This window comes from Penicillium oxalicum, chromosome VI (assembly GCF_001723175.1).
Source record: "Penicillium oxalicum strain HP7-1 chromosome VI, whole genome shotgun sequence".
Taxonomy (NCBI): Eukaryota; Fungi; Ascomycota; class Eurotiomycetes; order Eurotiales; family Aspergillaceae; genus Penicillium; species Penicillium oxalicum.
In genome coordinates, this window is record NC_064655.1 from 634,603 (window position 1) to 650,286 (window position 15,684).

Here is a 15,684-nt window from a genome sequence, read left to right on the forward strand (position 1 = left end):
CTGGTCCCAACTTTGCACGCCGACGAGTCGGAGAACAGACGGACCGGAAAGGGTTGGACCTAGAGCACAGATGGGATATGAAGTGAACACAAGTCGACAGCTTCCACAGGCGACGGTGAACGAATTGGTAGGAAGCCGACCGGCGGTTGCCTTGAGGGGGTTGAGAATCGCGGGGAGGATTGAGTGAGTCGGGAAGAATGGCTGGCATCGTTGGTGGGGGCGCAGTACGCCGGAAGCACTTGGGCTGGGGCGCTAAGCTCCCGCAAGGCACGTGGTATCCTCAATGTACCAGATGCAAATTGGAGATGACCGATCAAAATCCACCTGTCAGTGAGAGGACTCAATTTGTGGGTTAGGCTTTCAGTGGTCTGGAGCTCAGGATATTGGAATTACCACCAATCCACGCAATTCATCCGGATGGTTTGTTTTGGTGGGATCTTATCGAAATCATACTCCTTGATGCTTGACGTCTCAGCCGACCCTTTCAGCCGGGAGCTTCTGGGCAGTTCCGTCGGGCGTCATGCATTCAGTATTGAGGTAGAGAATTCAAGTCTCGGAGAAGCAGGTCTCCGCCATACGTCGGTCACATCCTTCTCTAGCGATATCAAGGACACCTTGAGGTGTTGTCACTGGCCTAGTGTTGGATCGATTGAGGTCCTTCAATCAATAGATACCCCCTTCAGGTAGGGATAGAAGCCCGACGATGTTCCATCAATTGTAATGTGAGGATATCACTTTGTCACATTGCACCACGGCTGGGATGTATTCTCACATGGAAGAAAGTCGCGATATCTGCAAGTGGCTGACCGACGTGTAACTAAACAGTGACACCATGGAGACTGGCATTTCTTGAACAGTATCTGATTATAAACCTAATGCTGTTTGACACGAATCTCATCCACCATTCGCCGGTGTTGGAGATGACCATCCACCTACTCATGAATGACGGCAAGGCGGGCACGCTGGTCAAGAGCCTGCCAGATCCCGTTGTCCTTGCGACATCAAGTCGAGTCAGCCAGACCGCTGACGTCATTCTCGTCCTCTCGCGTGGTGTATATCAAGCGAACAATCTCCTTGTAAAAGGTCTCGTTTGCATAAACGATACAACCACTCCCACTTAAAATATTCTCGATCACTGTTCTGCTGGATCAAGAATAGCCTGAACACTGATATCAGACCATCCACTTTTCTTACCTACTGGTTGTCAACCACCTGAATCTTCTCCAACATGCCTGTGATTCCCGAAGCATCCGATTTCCCGTCGGCCTCTAAGAAGGGCTCCACAGAGAGCCAGAACAAATCCGGCGAGCAGCGCGACAAAGCCACTGCTGCAGACCACCTTTCAAAGGGCCCTCAAATCCCTGATGGTAAGGGGCCTACAAGCTGACGGAGGGACTTAAGGTTGGGACCATGGCTAACTTCTCGAATTAGAGATGCCACCCAAGGCCTCGAGAGAAGAGACTGAGGCCCGGATGAAAGAGTTAAACAAGTGACGGAATAACCTGCAACCGGCCGCCACTCAAGAGATGTCTCTATAATGCCCTAGTATTCTCATTTGTGTAATGTTATCAGATTCCAGAAAAGGTCTATGTCATGCCTTGTGTAGAGAGAGAGAGAGGGGGGGAGGGAGAGAGATGGAGCGTTTTGGCCCACACTACGATTCCCTGTACCGACTCCGGGGTAAATCTTCCATTTAGTCCTTCACTCTACAGTATTACGACACATCCCATGACATAAATGTGTTACTTATACCACAATTTATGTATGATTAAGCTACACGTAGGCGGCTTGTTAAATCAGATAAAAATAAATAGACATCTACTTCAGCTGAACATCACTACAGACGTGGTACGAGCTCAGGGCCTTCAACTTGCGCAACTGAATCGACGCGTGCCGTCATATCACGTGAGATGGGCAATGCTTCAGCTGATTGGAAGTCGCTGCTCCTTCTTACGCGCGCATAGAGAACCTCGTCATGCCGCCAGAAAGAACAACGGTGCCAGTGAAGCTCTCATTGCCTCTGGTGAGTGTCTCTTAGATGACCCGATCCGTAGCTGCCCGTGCTGACGTCCAGGGGTCCTAGCAATATCAACAAGAGATCTTCACTGAACTACGTTCCGAAGATGAATTGGTCATTCTGGCCCGTGGGCTTGGTCTTCTCCACCTCATAACCAATCTACTTCATTTCTATGATGCAGCCGGAAATAACCTTGTTTTGGTAGTCGGCGCAGACGACCGTGAGAATGAGTGGATTGGAGAAGGTAGGAAAGTGCCTTTTTTTTATTTACACATGGTAGCTTGCCCAGTGCTAACGGCGGACTTGAAGCATTGGCGGAGCACTATGCAACGAGCAAGTCCCCGCTTGCCCGGGGGTTGAAAGTGATCAACACTGAAAAGGCAACGGTTCCCATGCGGTAGGTGTGAATCATGAGAGACTGATTATGTACAAAGCCCAGACTGACAGTGCAAGCAGAGAGCGAATATATGCCGAGGGTGGCATTCTGAGTGTCACATCCAGGATACTGGTTGTTGATTTACTTTCTAGTATGTTGAATGCCCCTTGTTCCGTGCGCGGACACGTCGCTGAATTTTGCCAGAACTTCTCGACCCCGAGAAGGTGACAGGAATGATTATCCTGCATGCCGAGAAGTATGGACGATCTTTTTCTTTCATCCCAAGTCGTAGTCCAGTCTCTAACATTTCGAATAGGGTGATGGCAACGTCTTTGGAGGCCTTCATAACTCGCATTTACCGACAGACGAACAAACGGGGCTTTCTAAAAGCCTTCTCTGATTCACCCGAACCATTCACGACTGGCTTTGCTCCACTCTCTAATATGTTACGCAATCTGTTCTTACGGAAAGCATCTTTGTGGCCTCGCTTTCATGTCTCTGTGGCAGAGGCTTTGGAAGGTAACCGGAAGGCTGAAGTGATCGAGCTGGAGGTTCCAATGAGCAACAAGATGCGCGAGATTCAGAATGCGGTTCTTGAATGCGTCGAGCTAAGTATTGCTGAACTTCGCAAATCCAACACAGGTCTCGATATGGAAGAATGGACTTTGGATAGTGCCCTCCATAAAAATTTTGATGTCTCCATCCGACGACAGCTTGATCCGATATGGCATCGCGTCACATACAGGACACGGCAGATCGTAAGCGACTTGACAGACCTGCGTGGAATACTTCAGTGCGTCTTTCTTTTGTTTCTCCAGGGCTCTTCCCTTCAGATGCTGATCTTCTGCCAGTGCTCTACTCACTTATGACGCGGTCTCGTTTATGAAGTACCTCGATACAATCGTTTCCGCTCATTCGCCGCCCCCTGGGTCCAACAAACACAACTATTCACCCTGGCTATTTCTCGACGCCGCACACGTTCTCTTCCAAACTGCCAAATCACGAGTCTACCAGGGCAAAATGACGGATGAGATGTCACGTTCTTGGTCATCAACCAACTTTTCGGCGGAGCTCAAGCCCGTTCTTGAGCCTCTGCCAAAATGGGAGGTCCTTGGAGAAGTGCTCGAAGAAATAGAGCAGGATTCCTACTTGAATCCGATGAACCCAAATGAAGACTCCAACGGCACGATACTGATCATGTGTGGCGATCAACGCACATGCCGGCAGCTGCGGGAGTATGTGGCCACAATGCATGCTAAGGTCTCTTCCGGGTCCAATGGGGCCGATGAGAATAAAGATAATCTGGTTGAGGAAGGATCGTCTTCTGAATTGATGATGCGTCGTCGTCTTCGTGATTATCTCAACTGGAAGAGGTCATTGTCAAACGTCAATAAGAACTTATCCCAATCGGAAGAAGTGACAAAGACAGCGGAGGCTGCCAAGTTTGGCCAACGGCAGGCTAGGCCGCCTCCCAACAAGCGTCGACGAGTACGTGGGGGAGGAGCCGTGAACTCGGCATCTAGTCGTGTTCCCGACAGCAGCGTGCAAACTCACGTCGAGTTGCCCACTCAAGTGATCAGTCTCCTTGAAGAGATCCAGCCAACCGAGGTCGAGGAAGTTCAAAAAGAAGAGATTGTCGTCGACGATCTTGAGGACGCTGAGGACTTCTACGAACTGTACGAGATGAATGATTTGGTCATGATTCACCCATACGATGGCGATATGGACGAGCATATATTGGAAGAGGTTCGACCGCGGTACATCATCATGTATGAGCCGGATGCTGCTTTTATTCGGCGCGTTGAGGTGTACCGGAGCTCCCACGTGGGAAGAATTGTAAAGGTTTACTTCCTCTCGTACGAGGGCTCTGTCGAGGAACAACGATACTTGAGTGCAGTCCGTCGGGAGAAGGATTCCTTTTCGAAATTGATCAAGGAGAAAGGGGTAAGTGAGATTCATGGAATGTGAGCAGTGACAGTACCTTACTGATTATGCTTAGAACATGGCTGTGACTTTGACTCATGACAAGAGTTCCGCGGATCCACAAGAGCAGTTCCTACGCACCGTCAACACTCGAATTGCGGGAGGCGGGAGACTTGCGGCAACCGCGGCACCTCCTCGGGTTATTGTCGACGTGCGCGAGTTTCGAAGTGCCTTGCCTTCTCTGTTGCATGGCAATAACATGATCGTCATCCCCTGCCAACTGACAGTTGGGGACTATATTCTCACCCCGGACATTTGTGTAGAGCGCAAATCTATTCGCGATCTGATTGCCTCGCTGCGCAATGGCCGTCTTTACAACCAGGCTGAAACCATGATTCAGCATTACAAGACACCACTCTTGTTGATTGAATTCGACCAGAACAAATCCTTCACCTTTGATGCCTTTGCAACAATCTCGACCGGAACGACTTTCTTGACTGACTATGGCTTCTCGTCCACAGGCCAAGCCACCAGCTCTAGCACCAGCGCTCACACCAATCCCTCGAATCCAAAATCCGCGCAGCACTTGATCGTCCTCTTGACACTCGCTTTCCCTCGCCTGAAAATCATCTGGTCGTCGTCCCCCTATCAGACGGCGGAGATCTTTGCGGAGCTCAAGAAGAATGCTGCAGAGCCCGACCCTCTCCGCGCGGTTCAGATCGGTCTCGATATGGACATCACAGGGCCTTCTGGAGATCTCATGGCCGCAACTGGTATTGAGCATCGCATATTCAATCAACTGCCGCAGGATATGCTTCGAGCCGTGCCAGGAGTCACACCGAAGGCACTCGACCGACTTATTCTCGAAACGGAGAATTTACACGAAATTGCGAACATGAGCGTGGAGCAGTTGGATCCAATTGTTGGAAAAGAAGCAGCACGAAAGATTGTAGCCTTTTTCCGGAAAAGTGTGTTTGATGATTGAACGGTGATGACTATAAACCAAAGGATCGGCTGTAGCTATATCGGGGGTCTCGGCAACCCGGGCAACTAAAGCTTGTTGTACCATATCCATAACGAGTCCAGCAACTCCAAAAATAGTCACCAGCCCAATCTAGATCTGCAACGCTGGACGTACCTGATAGTACTCAGCATCAATCGGCTACCTGACATCCAACCTGGGCCTCTCTCGCTCCACTCGTGTGGTTTGAAATTGGCCCAGATGCAAACATAAAATGACGACGACCCTGTCTCAAGTTGTGCATCGCCACTAGATCTGTGCCATCAGTGTCTGCAGGATGGGTCCCATCAAAGACGACACCCTGTGAGGGAAGATCTTCTGGGGCGCAGATCGTCCCAAATGAGGACGTACGCAAGGGGCCCACAAAATATGGGCCTCTCTCGGTGGTCTCTCACTGCCCCAGACTCTCTGGCAGCGAGGAAGAGCCCAACTTAATTTGCGCTTCCTTTAGCAACGCTTCGGGTCTCAGAGGGTACGCTTGACCTTCAGATCTCTCTCTTTCTCTTTTGAATTGCTTGCATTCTCATTCAAGGATGCGTGTGGACCTTGAATTGGCCCTATTAAGCTCAGTCGCATGGGCGGCCGCTGTTGATGTCAACAAGAATGTCGGAGATTTGGAGCCATGTGCGCGGGTCGCCGACTTGGTAGCAGATGCCAATGCGAGTCAGCGTACGTGCTACACTATGAAAACCAGTGCCTGCTCAGTGAATTGACCTTTGCAGTGACACCTAGAGTGCCTTATGATTTGGCACAGAAATGTTTGATGTCAATGCCGTTCGAGTCGGCTCGTGCATTGGCCTTTTTGGACGAGGCCCGGAAGTACCTCCAATTCCAGTCTACGGTCGATATCCTGAAATGTACAGAAATGATACTCCAGATGTTTAGATCAAGATAGCATCAGCTGACCCAGCACTTTAGCTCCGCCTCCTGGATATACGCAACCATCTACAGATCTCCTCGGAGGCATCGACACAATCATCGAAAAGGCCAGCAACGATGGATACGCGAGTCAATTCGAAATGGATCTCGAAGTGACTGATCTAGTCAAGTCAGCACATGACGGTCACTTGGTCTTTCAGTTGTGCTCTCAATCCATTTTTGACCATGTCATTGACATGCCACTTGTATCCATTTCGCCTGATGGGCTGAGACTACCAGAGGTGTACACTTTAAGTATGTTCTGGCACTGAGACTTGGCGGAGACGCCGCTAATCATCAATAGATGACGCAAGAATGCTGCAAGACAGTTCGGCAGATGTTGCTCCTGTGAGAGAGATCAACGGCACCGATGCAGCCGACTTTCTGGCAAGATATGCCTCTGGTCAAAGTCTGCAAGATGCTGATGCGCAGTAAGTCTCTTCACTCCACGGACCAAGCTGCTTTCTTCTAACAATATAGGTACAATCGGATCTTCCCCGCGGTAGCCCGCAACTTTACCAACACTCCCACAGACCCTAATGGAATCTGGTACCGAACAGGTGATTGGAGCGAGGGTTCCCTCTTTACTCTGACGTTTGGCAATGGAACTACACAGACAATCGAGAAGACAGCCATTCCAAGAGAGAGGCTTTTCGCCTACCAAAATGGCACGAAATTGTACAGTGGTCATTGCATTCCGCGGGGACTTCCCACGGCCAAAGCTGCCATCTCAACCGAGCCTGAGGAGGCTTCCTCCATACCTGGACTGCCAGAGACAGAATGGCGTAACTCCGCTAACACTATGGCTGGATATTTCTCAAACATGACCGACTTAGAAGAGACCGCGGTTATGTTTTTGCCTTCGTTCGCATCCAGTCCAGGGGAGGCAGCGCAGATCGCAGTCAATTTTCTACAAAAGGCCGCCGCTGCAGGAAAGAAGAATGTTGTGATCGATGTGTCTTCGAATCCAGGAGGCTATCTTTCATATGGCCTCGATCTCGTTCGTATCTTTTTCCCGAATTCCTTCCCTTACACCGCAACAAGATACCGAGCCCACGATGCCGCAAAGTACCTCACGAAGGCTTTTGCTGGCTCCGACACTCGAGACCCCAGCAACCCGTTCGCGTACAAGGAGATGGTTGGTCCGGATCAGGAGAGCAGTTTCAGCTCCTGGCAAGATCTCTATGGGCCTGAGGAAGTACTAGGTAGCCTTTCGTCGGCCCTTTTGGCAAACTTCAATTACTCTGCCACTTCCACAGCAACTTACCCGATCAATGGATATGGATCCATTCCTTTGATCCCGAAAAAATCCCTCTTCCCAGCTGACAAGATCGCCATCGTGAGTGATGCTACCGGCCCCATCCCATTCCCCATTTAACCACCCCGCACAGGCCCAACTCAAACAGAAAAGAGCTAATCCAACACCCATCTACTAGATCACAGATGGGGACTGTGCTTCAACATGCGCCCTCTTTGTCAGGCTCATGAAACGTCAGGGCGTACGCACCATCGCCTTTGGTGGCCGTCCCAGTGAATCCCCAATGCAGGGAGTAGGTGGTGTCAAAGGTGGCCAATCCCTGGGAATCAACTACATCAACGCCTACATCCAGCAAGCCAACCAACTCATTCTCGAATCGTTGAATACCTCATCCCCTCTTTTGACTGCCGAGGAATGGAAACAGTTCAATGAGTCCAGTCCCGGGACGCAGATATCCTTCGCATGGAGTGGAAACGTCAACTTACGGAATGAATATGACCCCGACGATGATCAAACGCCGCTCCAGTTCAAGTATGAAGCGGCGGAATGTCGCCGCTTCTACACCCTTGAGAATTATTTACAGCGGGAAACGGTGTGGAGGGATGCAGCCCAGTCAATGTTCGGAGATGGAGGGTGCGTGAAGGGTTCAATGAATGGATAAGAATGCTTGGGTGCATTACAATTTCATGAAATGTTTGTTGTAATACAGGACCGGAGGAATGGCCTGTCTCGAATGGAATAGTCGAGAGTCTGACTTCTTGTTTTTGTTCTCTTGCTGATGCACCTCTTTCCGTACGTCCTTGAGCTCCAGCTGAGACTTCGAGGCAGGACTCGTTTCTGATTTCAATCCGAGAGACTTCTTGAAAATGATTGATGAAGTGACAGTGAGCGAGGAATGACTCCAGCTGAGACTATTGATACACTACATTGGAAGAAAGGCGATATTTTCAATTCTCATGACCCTTTTTTTTCGTAACATCTATTACTTGAAAAAGAACAAAGAAAATAGAAAAAGAAAAAAAAAAGGCAAAGCTGAACAGAGTGAGGTACATAGCATGCAATGCAATGTAAGGCAACCCACACGCAATTTCATCATGCGTGGTGCCACCAACTTTTTTTGGGCTCTGTAAGCATGACCCCGGAGAATTTTTAAGAAACAGACATTGGACTGTACGACGTGCGCCTGCGCAGACCACATCGGTAAAACATGCAAAACCATTGGAGGCCTTTTGATCGCCGGTGTCTTTCGTACCCTGGTTCGTTGTCGCGTCGTCGCCAAGAAGGAGAGAAGCTTCTCCTTCGCCTCCAGACAGAGCCGTGGTGAGATTGATGTCAAAAGGCTCAAAAAGATGACATAAAAATCTTTCAGTCAAGCGCACAAGACAATTCAGTCCACTTGAAAAAGACTGAAAGATGTCGGATTCAAAGCCTCGGTGAAAGCACATGAACCGACCACGGCGGTGTAGAAGGAGGGTGGCGGAACTTGAAGAGCAGCGTAGCATAGGAGTTCTTGCATGGCGCTCTTGCAGGGTAGAGAGCACCGGGCTCTAGGAGGGAAGGGTGAGCTTAGAGCTCGTCGACATCGATTTCCTTCTCGTCTTCGCTCTCGCGGTCCTCGTCGAACTCGACGTTGTCCTCGAAGCCCTCGTTGCCGAAGTTGTCGGTCTCGTTGATCTTGGCGTGCTCGGGCAGCTCACCGTAGGCCTTCAGACTACGGGCCTCGTCGGCGGTGTACTTCATGATAACATCGCCCTTCTCATCCTGATAATCACGGAGGGAGAGAAGAATGATATCACCCTGGTTGATCCAGACCTTCTTGCGAAGCTTGCCACGAATGTGGGCCAGGCGCTTCTCGCCATCGAAGCAGAGAGCCTCCAGACGACCGTTGCCGAGCATCTTGACGACCTGCGCGTACTCCTGACCGTCCTCCTTGAAGACGAGCTCGCGCTTCTCGTTGTCGTTCTCGTTCTTACCACGACGACGGTTCTTACCGCCCTGTTGATGAAGCAGTCAGTATGTGTCTCGAAACCAAGCATTTCTGCCCAAGAGGAAAAAGCGACGCGATAGAAAAAAAAAAGAATGATATTTTGCCACTTCCATCGAACAAGGTCGCTCGCGAGCGACCTTGTCAAACTGACGATGGTGGGGTGGCACATTCCAACAAGAGGGGCTGAATATTTTGCGCACTAACCTTTCCCTTATTCTTGGGCATGACGGCGAGTCTGGTTGTTCGGTTTTCGCCTTAGAAGAAGTTGTGCTCCCTCGGTGACTCTGCGTCAAATGAAGACGTAGAAATAAAGACGTGGATTTCCCCAGAGAGTCTGGTAGAGGGATGAGGGAAAGAGTGATGGTGGGGGAGGGATCTGTGCCAATATAACACGGATCAAACCTGCTGCTTAGCTAATCAGGCACAAAGACTCAGTCTTAGTCTCTCGGGCTGCCTTCGACGCGGCGTCAAAGCCTGAAATTGAAGGCGCTCATACGTCACCGCCCCATCCAGTTCTCGGCAAAAAAAAAAGTGTGTGATGAAGTCAGGAGCGGAAGACGTGATACGCAGCGCCGCAGGTGTTTCTGGAATCTTGTTCTAACCCTGAATCGGGTCTAGTCTCTGTGCTCATGCTAAAGTTTTGTGTGTCCTACAAATCGAGGGTGGGAGACTTTTTGAACAGGTGTTTTCGAGACCATCTTCACGCTCCTTTCCAGCTGTGTCGCAGAGTCCCCCCCAGTAAGCGCAAAGGCACCTGACCAAAACACAACCTCAACTTTCCCGCCTGTCTTCGATGCCTCGATGCGATCGGCCAATTCTCGCTTTTTTTTCGCTATGATCTCGATACAACACACGAGCGCAAGATATCTACGCCTCTGTCTGGCGACTCATAGCCCCAGTACCCTTGCTCTGCCAGAATGAAGTTCTCCTCATCCACGAGTACCCTCCTGCTTCGATACACCTCCGATCATGTGGTGCCTCCTGTGGCACAACGCTACCTGGGCTCACCCGTACACCCGATTCGTCCCAAGATTGCATACATGTACGCGAATCGCGATCCAACAACCCTTTGGTGGCGAGTCTCTGTCTCGCATCTGAACCAGTTCAAACGAACGGTGCGATCCTGGTGTGCGCGGCGAGCGCGCATGGCGTTCCAAGAGTCCTTGAAACGACAGGGATTCGACAGGTTAGGTCGGTCGACGTCTAGCAGCACTTGGAGTCAAAAGCAACCTCTACTCGGGTCTCTGGAGCTCACACTACGTCCTGCTTGTCTCCATCAAAGTTTCGAGGCCTTGCAGAAAGACACTGACTTTCTCTTGAAAGGCATCCTCAAGCATCGAGAGAGGAGCAATGACCGCAACCAAAATCGGTAGCAGGTCATCTGGACCTTTTTGGTGATTGTCATCGTCGGAAACCTGCTTTTTAGTGTACAGCATTACTTTGTAATTTAGCGCTTACAATTTGTGCATATGGATTTGTATATTAGGGGCGAAACAATCATCGCATGGCGCTGGGGCAAATGGCGAGGCGGTGCATTATACCATGATCTTTTTGATTCTTGAGGGCACATTTTGTCCTCATTTTATCCTAATGGACTCTCCACTTGTGAACTGACAAAAACTCTCGGTCAATTCAAACAAATTTCGGCGTGGTCAAAGGTCCAGGAAAATGATGTAAACATGGTTGCCCAGTTGGGAGGTCTGGATTCTTGGGTCGCAGCCATAAACTAAAAGCTCCCGAGGCCTCGCGCCTCGCTAAGTGTCGATCTGGGCGGCAGCCAACGGAGCTTTGATCCTCCAGACTCACATCCGACGACGGACTCTTGGAACATTCTGTCCTTGCATTTTCAGATCATCATGCTGGTCTCATTGACTGTTGGCAAGGTCGACGCAGGTGTCGCCGTCCTCTTGACTGAGGATAACCGCCTGGTAAGCTCCCGAACCCCTGGTGCCTGAAGACCCAAAACATGGACACTTCTTGTCTTGCCATGGCCGCGCCCCCCTCTCCCGACGCCATTGTGCTGGCGCCATTGACAACCGGCGAGACCATATCGACTAATCCTGACGGTTGATCATCTAGATTGAATTCCCTTCTGTTCTTCTTCCCAACGGGATCGCCTCTGGCAGCATCGTGGATATCACCGTCGCGCGCAACCACGCAGCCGAGTCAGCCAATGCATCCGCCTTTCAAAGTCTCCAGAAACGAATCCTGAATACCTACGGTGTGAAGACGCCTTCACCTCCTGTCCTGCGTCTGCGAAATGCCACGCAGACCTCGCTTGTCCTGGAATGGGATCCCATCGACCTGGCCACGGCCTCCCTGAAATCGCTGTCTCTATACCGCAACGGCTCCAAGGCTGGGTCGATACCCCGCCCCCTCGAAACGCGTAGCACCAAGATCAGCGGACTGGCGGTCCATCACGAGTATACGTTCCATCTCGTCTTGCGCACAACAGCCGGCACCTATCAGTCGGAGAAATTGACGTGCCGGACGCACAAGATGACCGATCTGTCCGGTATCACGGTGACTGCGGGGGTTCTGGATCCTCAGCGCAAGGAGGCTCTCGGCCACGCATTGGACCGTATCGGAGGCAAGCTGATCGATTCCGTACGCATCGATACGACCCACTTTGTGTGCTCAGAGGGACGGGGTCCGCTGTGGGAGAAGGCCGTGGAGATGAATATCCCCGTGGTGGTGCCCGAGTGGGTGGACGCATGCGAGTCCGAGGGTACCATTGTCGGTGTTCGGGATTACTATCTGAACGCAGACCCGAAGGCGCGTAAGCTCGGTACACTCCATGGCTCTCACCAGCGCACAACTTCAACCATGTCGACAACGTCTACCGTCAACCCTGGCCGTCCTAGCCTGCAGCCTCCTCCCATTCAAGAAGAAGGCCCGGCTCCGACTGAACCGCCTCTGACGCCGTTCCCGGGTGGCGACATGAGCGGTCAGCCGCAGGCAAAGGACGAAGAAGTGAGCTCGGAGGACGAGGCAGAGGTCCCTCCCCCGCCACCTCCCCCCAAGGATGAGGAGCAGTCTCCTCGGGAGACGGGGGAGAGTGAACCCAGCGAGAAGAGTAGTCCAGAGTCCGAGAGGGAAGACAAGGATTCGAATCAAGAACATACCCTTCCGCAGCACATGCCCGAGGGTGATGAAGAACCAGCCGGCAAAGGCAAAGAAGGCGAGGAAGATTTCAATGAAGTCCCCCTCTGAGTGCGGCCCCATGCTTGTTCATCTGTCCCGATACGGCACGACTACGATTATGCTTCCTTGATTTTCTGGCTACTGAGTTAGGGCGTCTTTCGATTGAATCCATTGGGGCTTCTTCTTCACGGCATTCGATGCTCACCCTGGTGTCTGTTCCTTTCTAGCTTATTTGTACAGTAGAGACTAGAGAGTCTTCTCGCGACAACTAATTAATAGCGTTTGTATCTTTATGATTGGAAACAATCAAGATGGAGACAGGGAGGGTTACTCTATGTTACCGAGAGAGTTTGTCATTCTATGGGATATCTATCATCAAGCGTCATAACGAAATACACAATATCCACACCGGACATGGGGTCACCAGTCACATACAGAACAGGGGGGGGCACGATTTCAAAAGTGAAGAAGGGAAAGGCTTCCACGAGGGATGCAATGGATCACGCGCTATGCAGTTGAGATTCTACCCGTGAGTGAAGTCACGGACTTACAGTACGTTGCGTACGACGTCGTCAATGGCCTGGGCGACGTAGGCGACGTTCTTCTTACTCACTGCAGTCATTTGATTAGCGTGTGTTCGGAAGAGGAGAGAAAGAGGAAAGCGGAACGGGAGCGAGACTTACAGCCACTGATGGAGGCACGACCCGACTTGAGCAGGTAGACGTGATACTTGTCCTTGAGCGCATAGACTTGCTTCGGGCTAAGTCCGGTGTACGAAAACATGCCGTTCTAGATCGATTCGATTTAAGTGAGTCGTCCAGATCAGATGAGGTCGGGGGATGTACGAGTCAACTTACCTGCTGAATGATGTGCTCCCAAGTCCCGGGAGTCTTCAAGCGAGTGAGTTCGTCGTAAAGGGCCTGTCGCATAGACTTGATCCGGGAACTCATCACCTGCAGGTCCCTGTGCCACTGAGCCACCAGGTCGTCGTTGGTCAAGATCTTCTTGACAATGCTGCAGCCGATGCGAGGACCCATGGAGAACTCGCCACGGATGAGATGGCAAAGGTTGTTCACAATCACATCTCGAATCGAGGTTGCGCTACGGTTCGTCACGTAGTGGTACGCGCCCACGCGCTGTCCGTAGAGACCAAAGTTCTTGGAGAAACTCTGAGCCACGCACATCTCCATGTCGGGCTTGTTGTTGAAGAAGTAGCGCACCGCCCAGGCATCCTCCTCGACGGAGCCCGAGGCAAAGCCCTGGTAGGCCGAGTCGAAGAAGGGGAAGAGCTTCTTCCGTTCGCACAGGTCGGCGATGGCGATCCACTGCTCCTTGTTCGGGTCCAGACCGGTGGGGTTGTGTGCGCACGCGTGCAGCAGCACCACGTCTCCCTCCTGGGCCTCGCTCTCCAGCGTCGACATCATACCGTCAAAGTCGAAGGATCTCGTCGCCGCATGGTAGTAAGGGTAAGTCTTGCGTGGCACGCCGGCCAATTCCCAGATGGTCATGTGGTTGGCCCAGGATGGGTTCGACAGCCAGACGGTTGGGGGCTTCATATGGTGAGCGAGGAACAAGGCACCCAGGTGATTGGCACCAGTGCCCGCCACCGTCTGAACAGTCGCAATGCGTGCCTTGGCAGACTCTTCACTAGCTTCGCCCGTGAAGCCGAACATCAGATCCCGCGCAATAGGTAGGAAGGGCTTGTCTCCCTCAATCGCGGTGTATTCATGTCTCATAAGATCGTCCTCTTCCGCCAACTCTTGCTCCGCTCTCTGGACCACCGGCAAGGGCCAGGGCTTCCCATCGTCGGTTCGGTAGACACCGACACCCAGACTGACTTTTTGGGGGTAAGTATCGGCAAAGTATGCGGCGTTGAGGGCAAAGATCTCGTCGGGAGGCACGGGAGCCACGTTCAGGCGAGTTGGGACAGGCTTGGCCATTTTGATTTTGTCTGGTGTGGAGAGATCGAAAGACTTGAGGAAAAGAAAAAAAAGGGGGGGGGAAGAAAAGGGTCAGAGAAAGGTTGCTCTTCTAGTCGGCACAAGCGATCGGCTTCCGGGGTGAGGAATTGAAGAATTGTATGCAGACTATAAGTTTAACACTAGGCCGGGGGAGGGGTGTCCTGGGGAACAAATAGATCGAGGCTGACTCAATGCCGATATCGCCGAGCTCCATGGAATCCGTGGACTTTTTTTTTTCCTTTTGCCTTTGTTTTTTCCTGCTTTTTCTTTTTTTTTTCCCCTTCTTGGCCCGAACGGGAAGTGCCGCTTACGAGCGGAACCCCCGTTTCCCCAGCATCTTCGAGTCCCAGACAGACTGCCCTCGTCACCGAAGACTGTCACGAGGGCTCAAACTGCCGTCAATAGCCTTTTCAATGATGATGGGCGATGAGGCCGATGGCTCATTTTGGCAACCATCGATCTCAATCCGAGGTAAAGGCTAGAGCAAACCTGTCCATTGCTCGTCTCCGGCAAGGGCTTCGCACGTCACCACCGATTCAGTCTAGGTTCGTCGGTAACCGAGTGCACGCTGACTATGTTGACAAACCAGGTTGCAGATGTTGCCCATCGTACCCTGCGTGCTGCTTTTCTCTCAACCAATGGTAGTTCCATTATCATGTCGCAGGTGCTCAACAAGGCATCTGTGAGTTCTGTGGTCTCGCAGTCGAGATGACGGATCAGATTTAAAGATTCGTGGCGCTCGGCGCATGCAGGCGGACCCCCGACCTTATTACACCACAAATGCCGGGAGGTCTGAGGGCGAAAGTGAACCCCAAGCATACGTCAGTTCTCAGAGATGGCAATCCATCCTTCATAAGGTAGTCCATGTTCCATCGTATAAAGGTATCATTTTGGGATGCGACCCTCAAAGTACTTTTTTAGAATCTGGTGTGTAAAGTACCTATATCAAGGCACTTCTCAACACATGGCACGGAATGGGCCTCTCGGTCTTGACGGACGGTATATGCTACGTTGTTGCTGGAGATCCTATTTGGACACCATGCATACCTGGAGGTAGGTTCTACCGACTAGGATAGTCC

At 51.4% G+C, this 15,684-nt stretch overlaps 7 protein-coding genes across 7 annotated transcripts; 5 read left to right on the top strand and 2 right to left on the bottom strand.

The window, feature by feature from the left end:
- Positions 1 to 1,228: 1,228 nt before the first annotated feature.
- POX_f07524 (uncharacterized protein) lies at positions 1,229 to 1,493 on the top strand (the record flags this gene model as incomplete). Its single annotated transcript, XM_050116319.1, has 2 exons — positions 1,229 to 1,367; positions 1,432 to 1,493. 2 exons carry the CDS (start codon positions 1,229 to 1,231, stop codon positions 1,491 to 1,493), a joined length of 201 nt encoding a protein of 66 aa, XP_049966458.1.
- A 482-nt stretch (positions 1,494 to 1,975) lies between these two features.
- Positions 1,976 to 5,301, top strand: POX_f07525 (DNA repair protein rad16; the record flags this gene model as incomplete). The annotated part of the gene is made up of 8 exons (XM_050116320.1): positions 1,976 to 2,023; positions 2,084 to 2,261; positions 2,327 to 2,414; positions 2,474 to 2,544; positions 2,598 to 2,649; positions 2,710 to 3,186; positions 3,245 to 4,337; positions 4,393 to 5,301. The coding sequence occupies 8 exons, from the start codon at positions 1,976 to 1,978 to the stop codon at positions 5,299 to 5,301; spliced, it is 2,916 nt and encodes a 971-aa protein (XP_049966459.1).
- Positions 5,302 to 5,870: 569 nt separating this feature from the next.
- POX_f07526 (uncharacterized protein) lies at positions 5,871 to 8,174 on the top strand (the record flags this gene model as incomplete). The annotated part of the gene is made up of 6 exons (XM_050116321.1): positions 5,871 to 6,006; positions 6,060 to 6,194; positions 6,256 to 6,510; positions 6,560 to 6,686; positions 6,736 to 7,594; positions 7,692 to 8,174. The coding sequence occupies 6 exons, from the start codon at positions 5,871 to 5,873 to the stop codon at positions 8,172 to 8,174; spliced, it is 1,995 nt and encodes a 664-aa protein (XP_049966460.1).
- A 905-nt stretch (positions 8,175 to 9,079) lies between these two features.
- POX_f07527 (Eukaryotic translation initiation factor 1A, Y-chromosomal) lies at positions 9,080 to 9,725 on the bottom strand (the record flags this gene model as incomplete). The annotated part of the gene is made up of 2 exons (XM_050116322.1): positions 9,080 to 9,508; positions 9,705 to 9,725. The coding sequence occupies 2 exons, from the start codon at positions 9,723 to 9,725 to the stop codon at positions 9,080 to 9,082; spliced, it is 450 nt and encodes a 149-aa protein (XP_049966461.1).
- Positions 9,726 to 10,417: 692 nt separating this feature from the next.
- POX_f07528 (uncharacterized protein) lies at positions 10,418 to 10,873 on the top strand (the record flags this gene model as incomplete). The annotated part of the gene is made up of 1 exon (XM_050116323.1): positions 10,418 to 10,873. The coding sequence occupies one exon, from the start codon at positions 10,418 to 10,420 to the stop codon at positions 10,871 to 10,873; it is 456 nt and encodes a 151-aa protein (XP_049966462.1).
- A 483-nt stretch (positions 10,874 to 11,356) lies between these two features.
- POX_f07529 (Chitin biosynthesis protein CHS5) lies at positions 11,357 to 12,713 on the top strand (the record flags this gene model as incomplete). The annotated part of the gene is made up of 2 exons (XM_050116324.1): positions 11,357 to 11,428; positions 11,580 to 12,713. 2 exons carry the CDS (start codon positions 11,357 to 11,359, stop codon positions 12,711 to 12,713), a joined length of 1,206 nt encoding a protein of 401 aa, XP_049966463.1.
- Positions 12,714 to 13,191: 478 nt separating this feature from the next.
- On the bottom strand, positions 13,192 to 14,584 carry POX_f07530 (Aspartate aminotransferase, cytoplasmic; the record flags this gene model as incomplete). Its single annotated transcript, XM_050116325.1, has 3 exons — positions 13,192 to 13,256; positions 13,328 to 13,433; positions 13,502 to 14,584. 3 exons carry the CDS (start codon positions 14,582 to 14,584, stop codon positions 13,192 to 13,194), a joined length of 1,254 nt encoding a protein of 417 aa, XP_049966464.1.
- Positions 14,585 to 15,684: the final 1,100 nt, after the last annotated feature.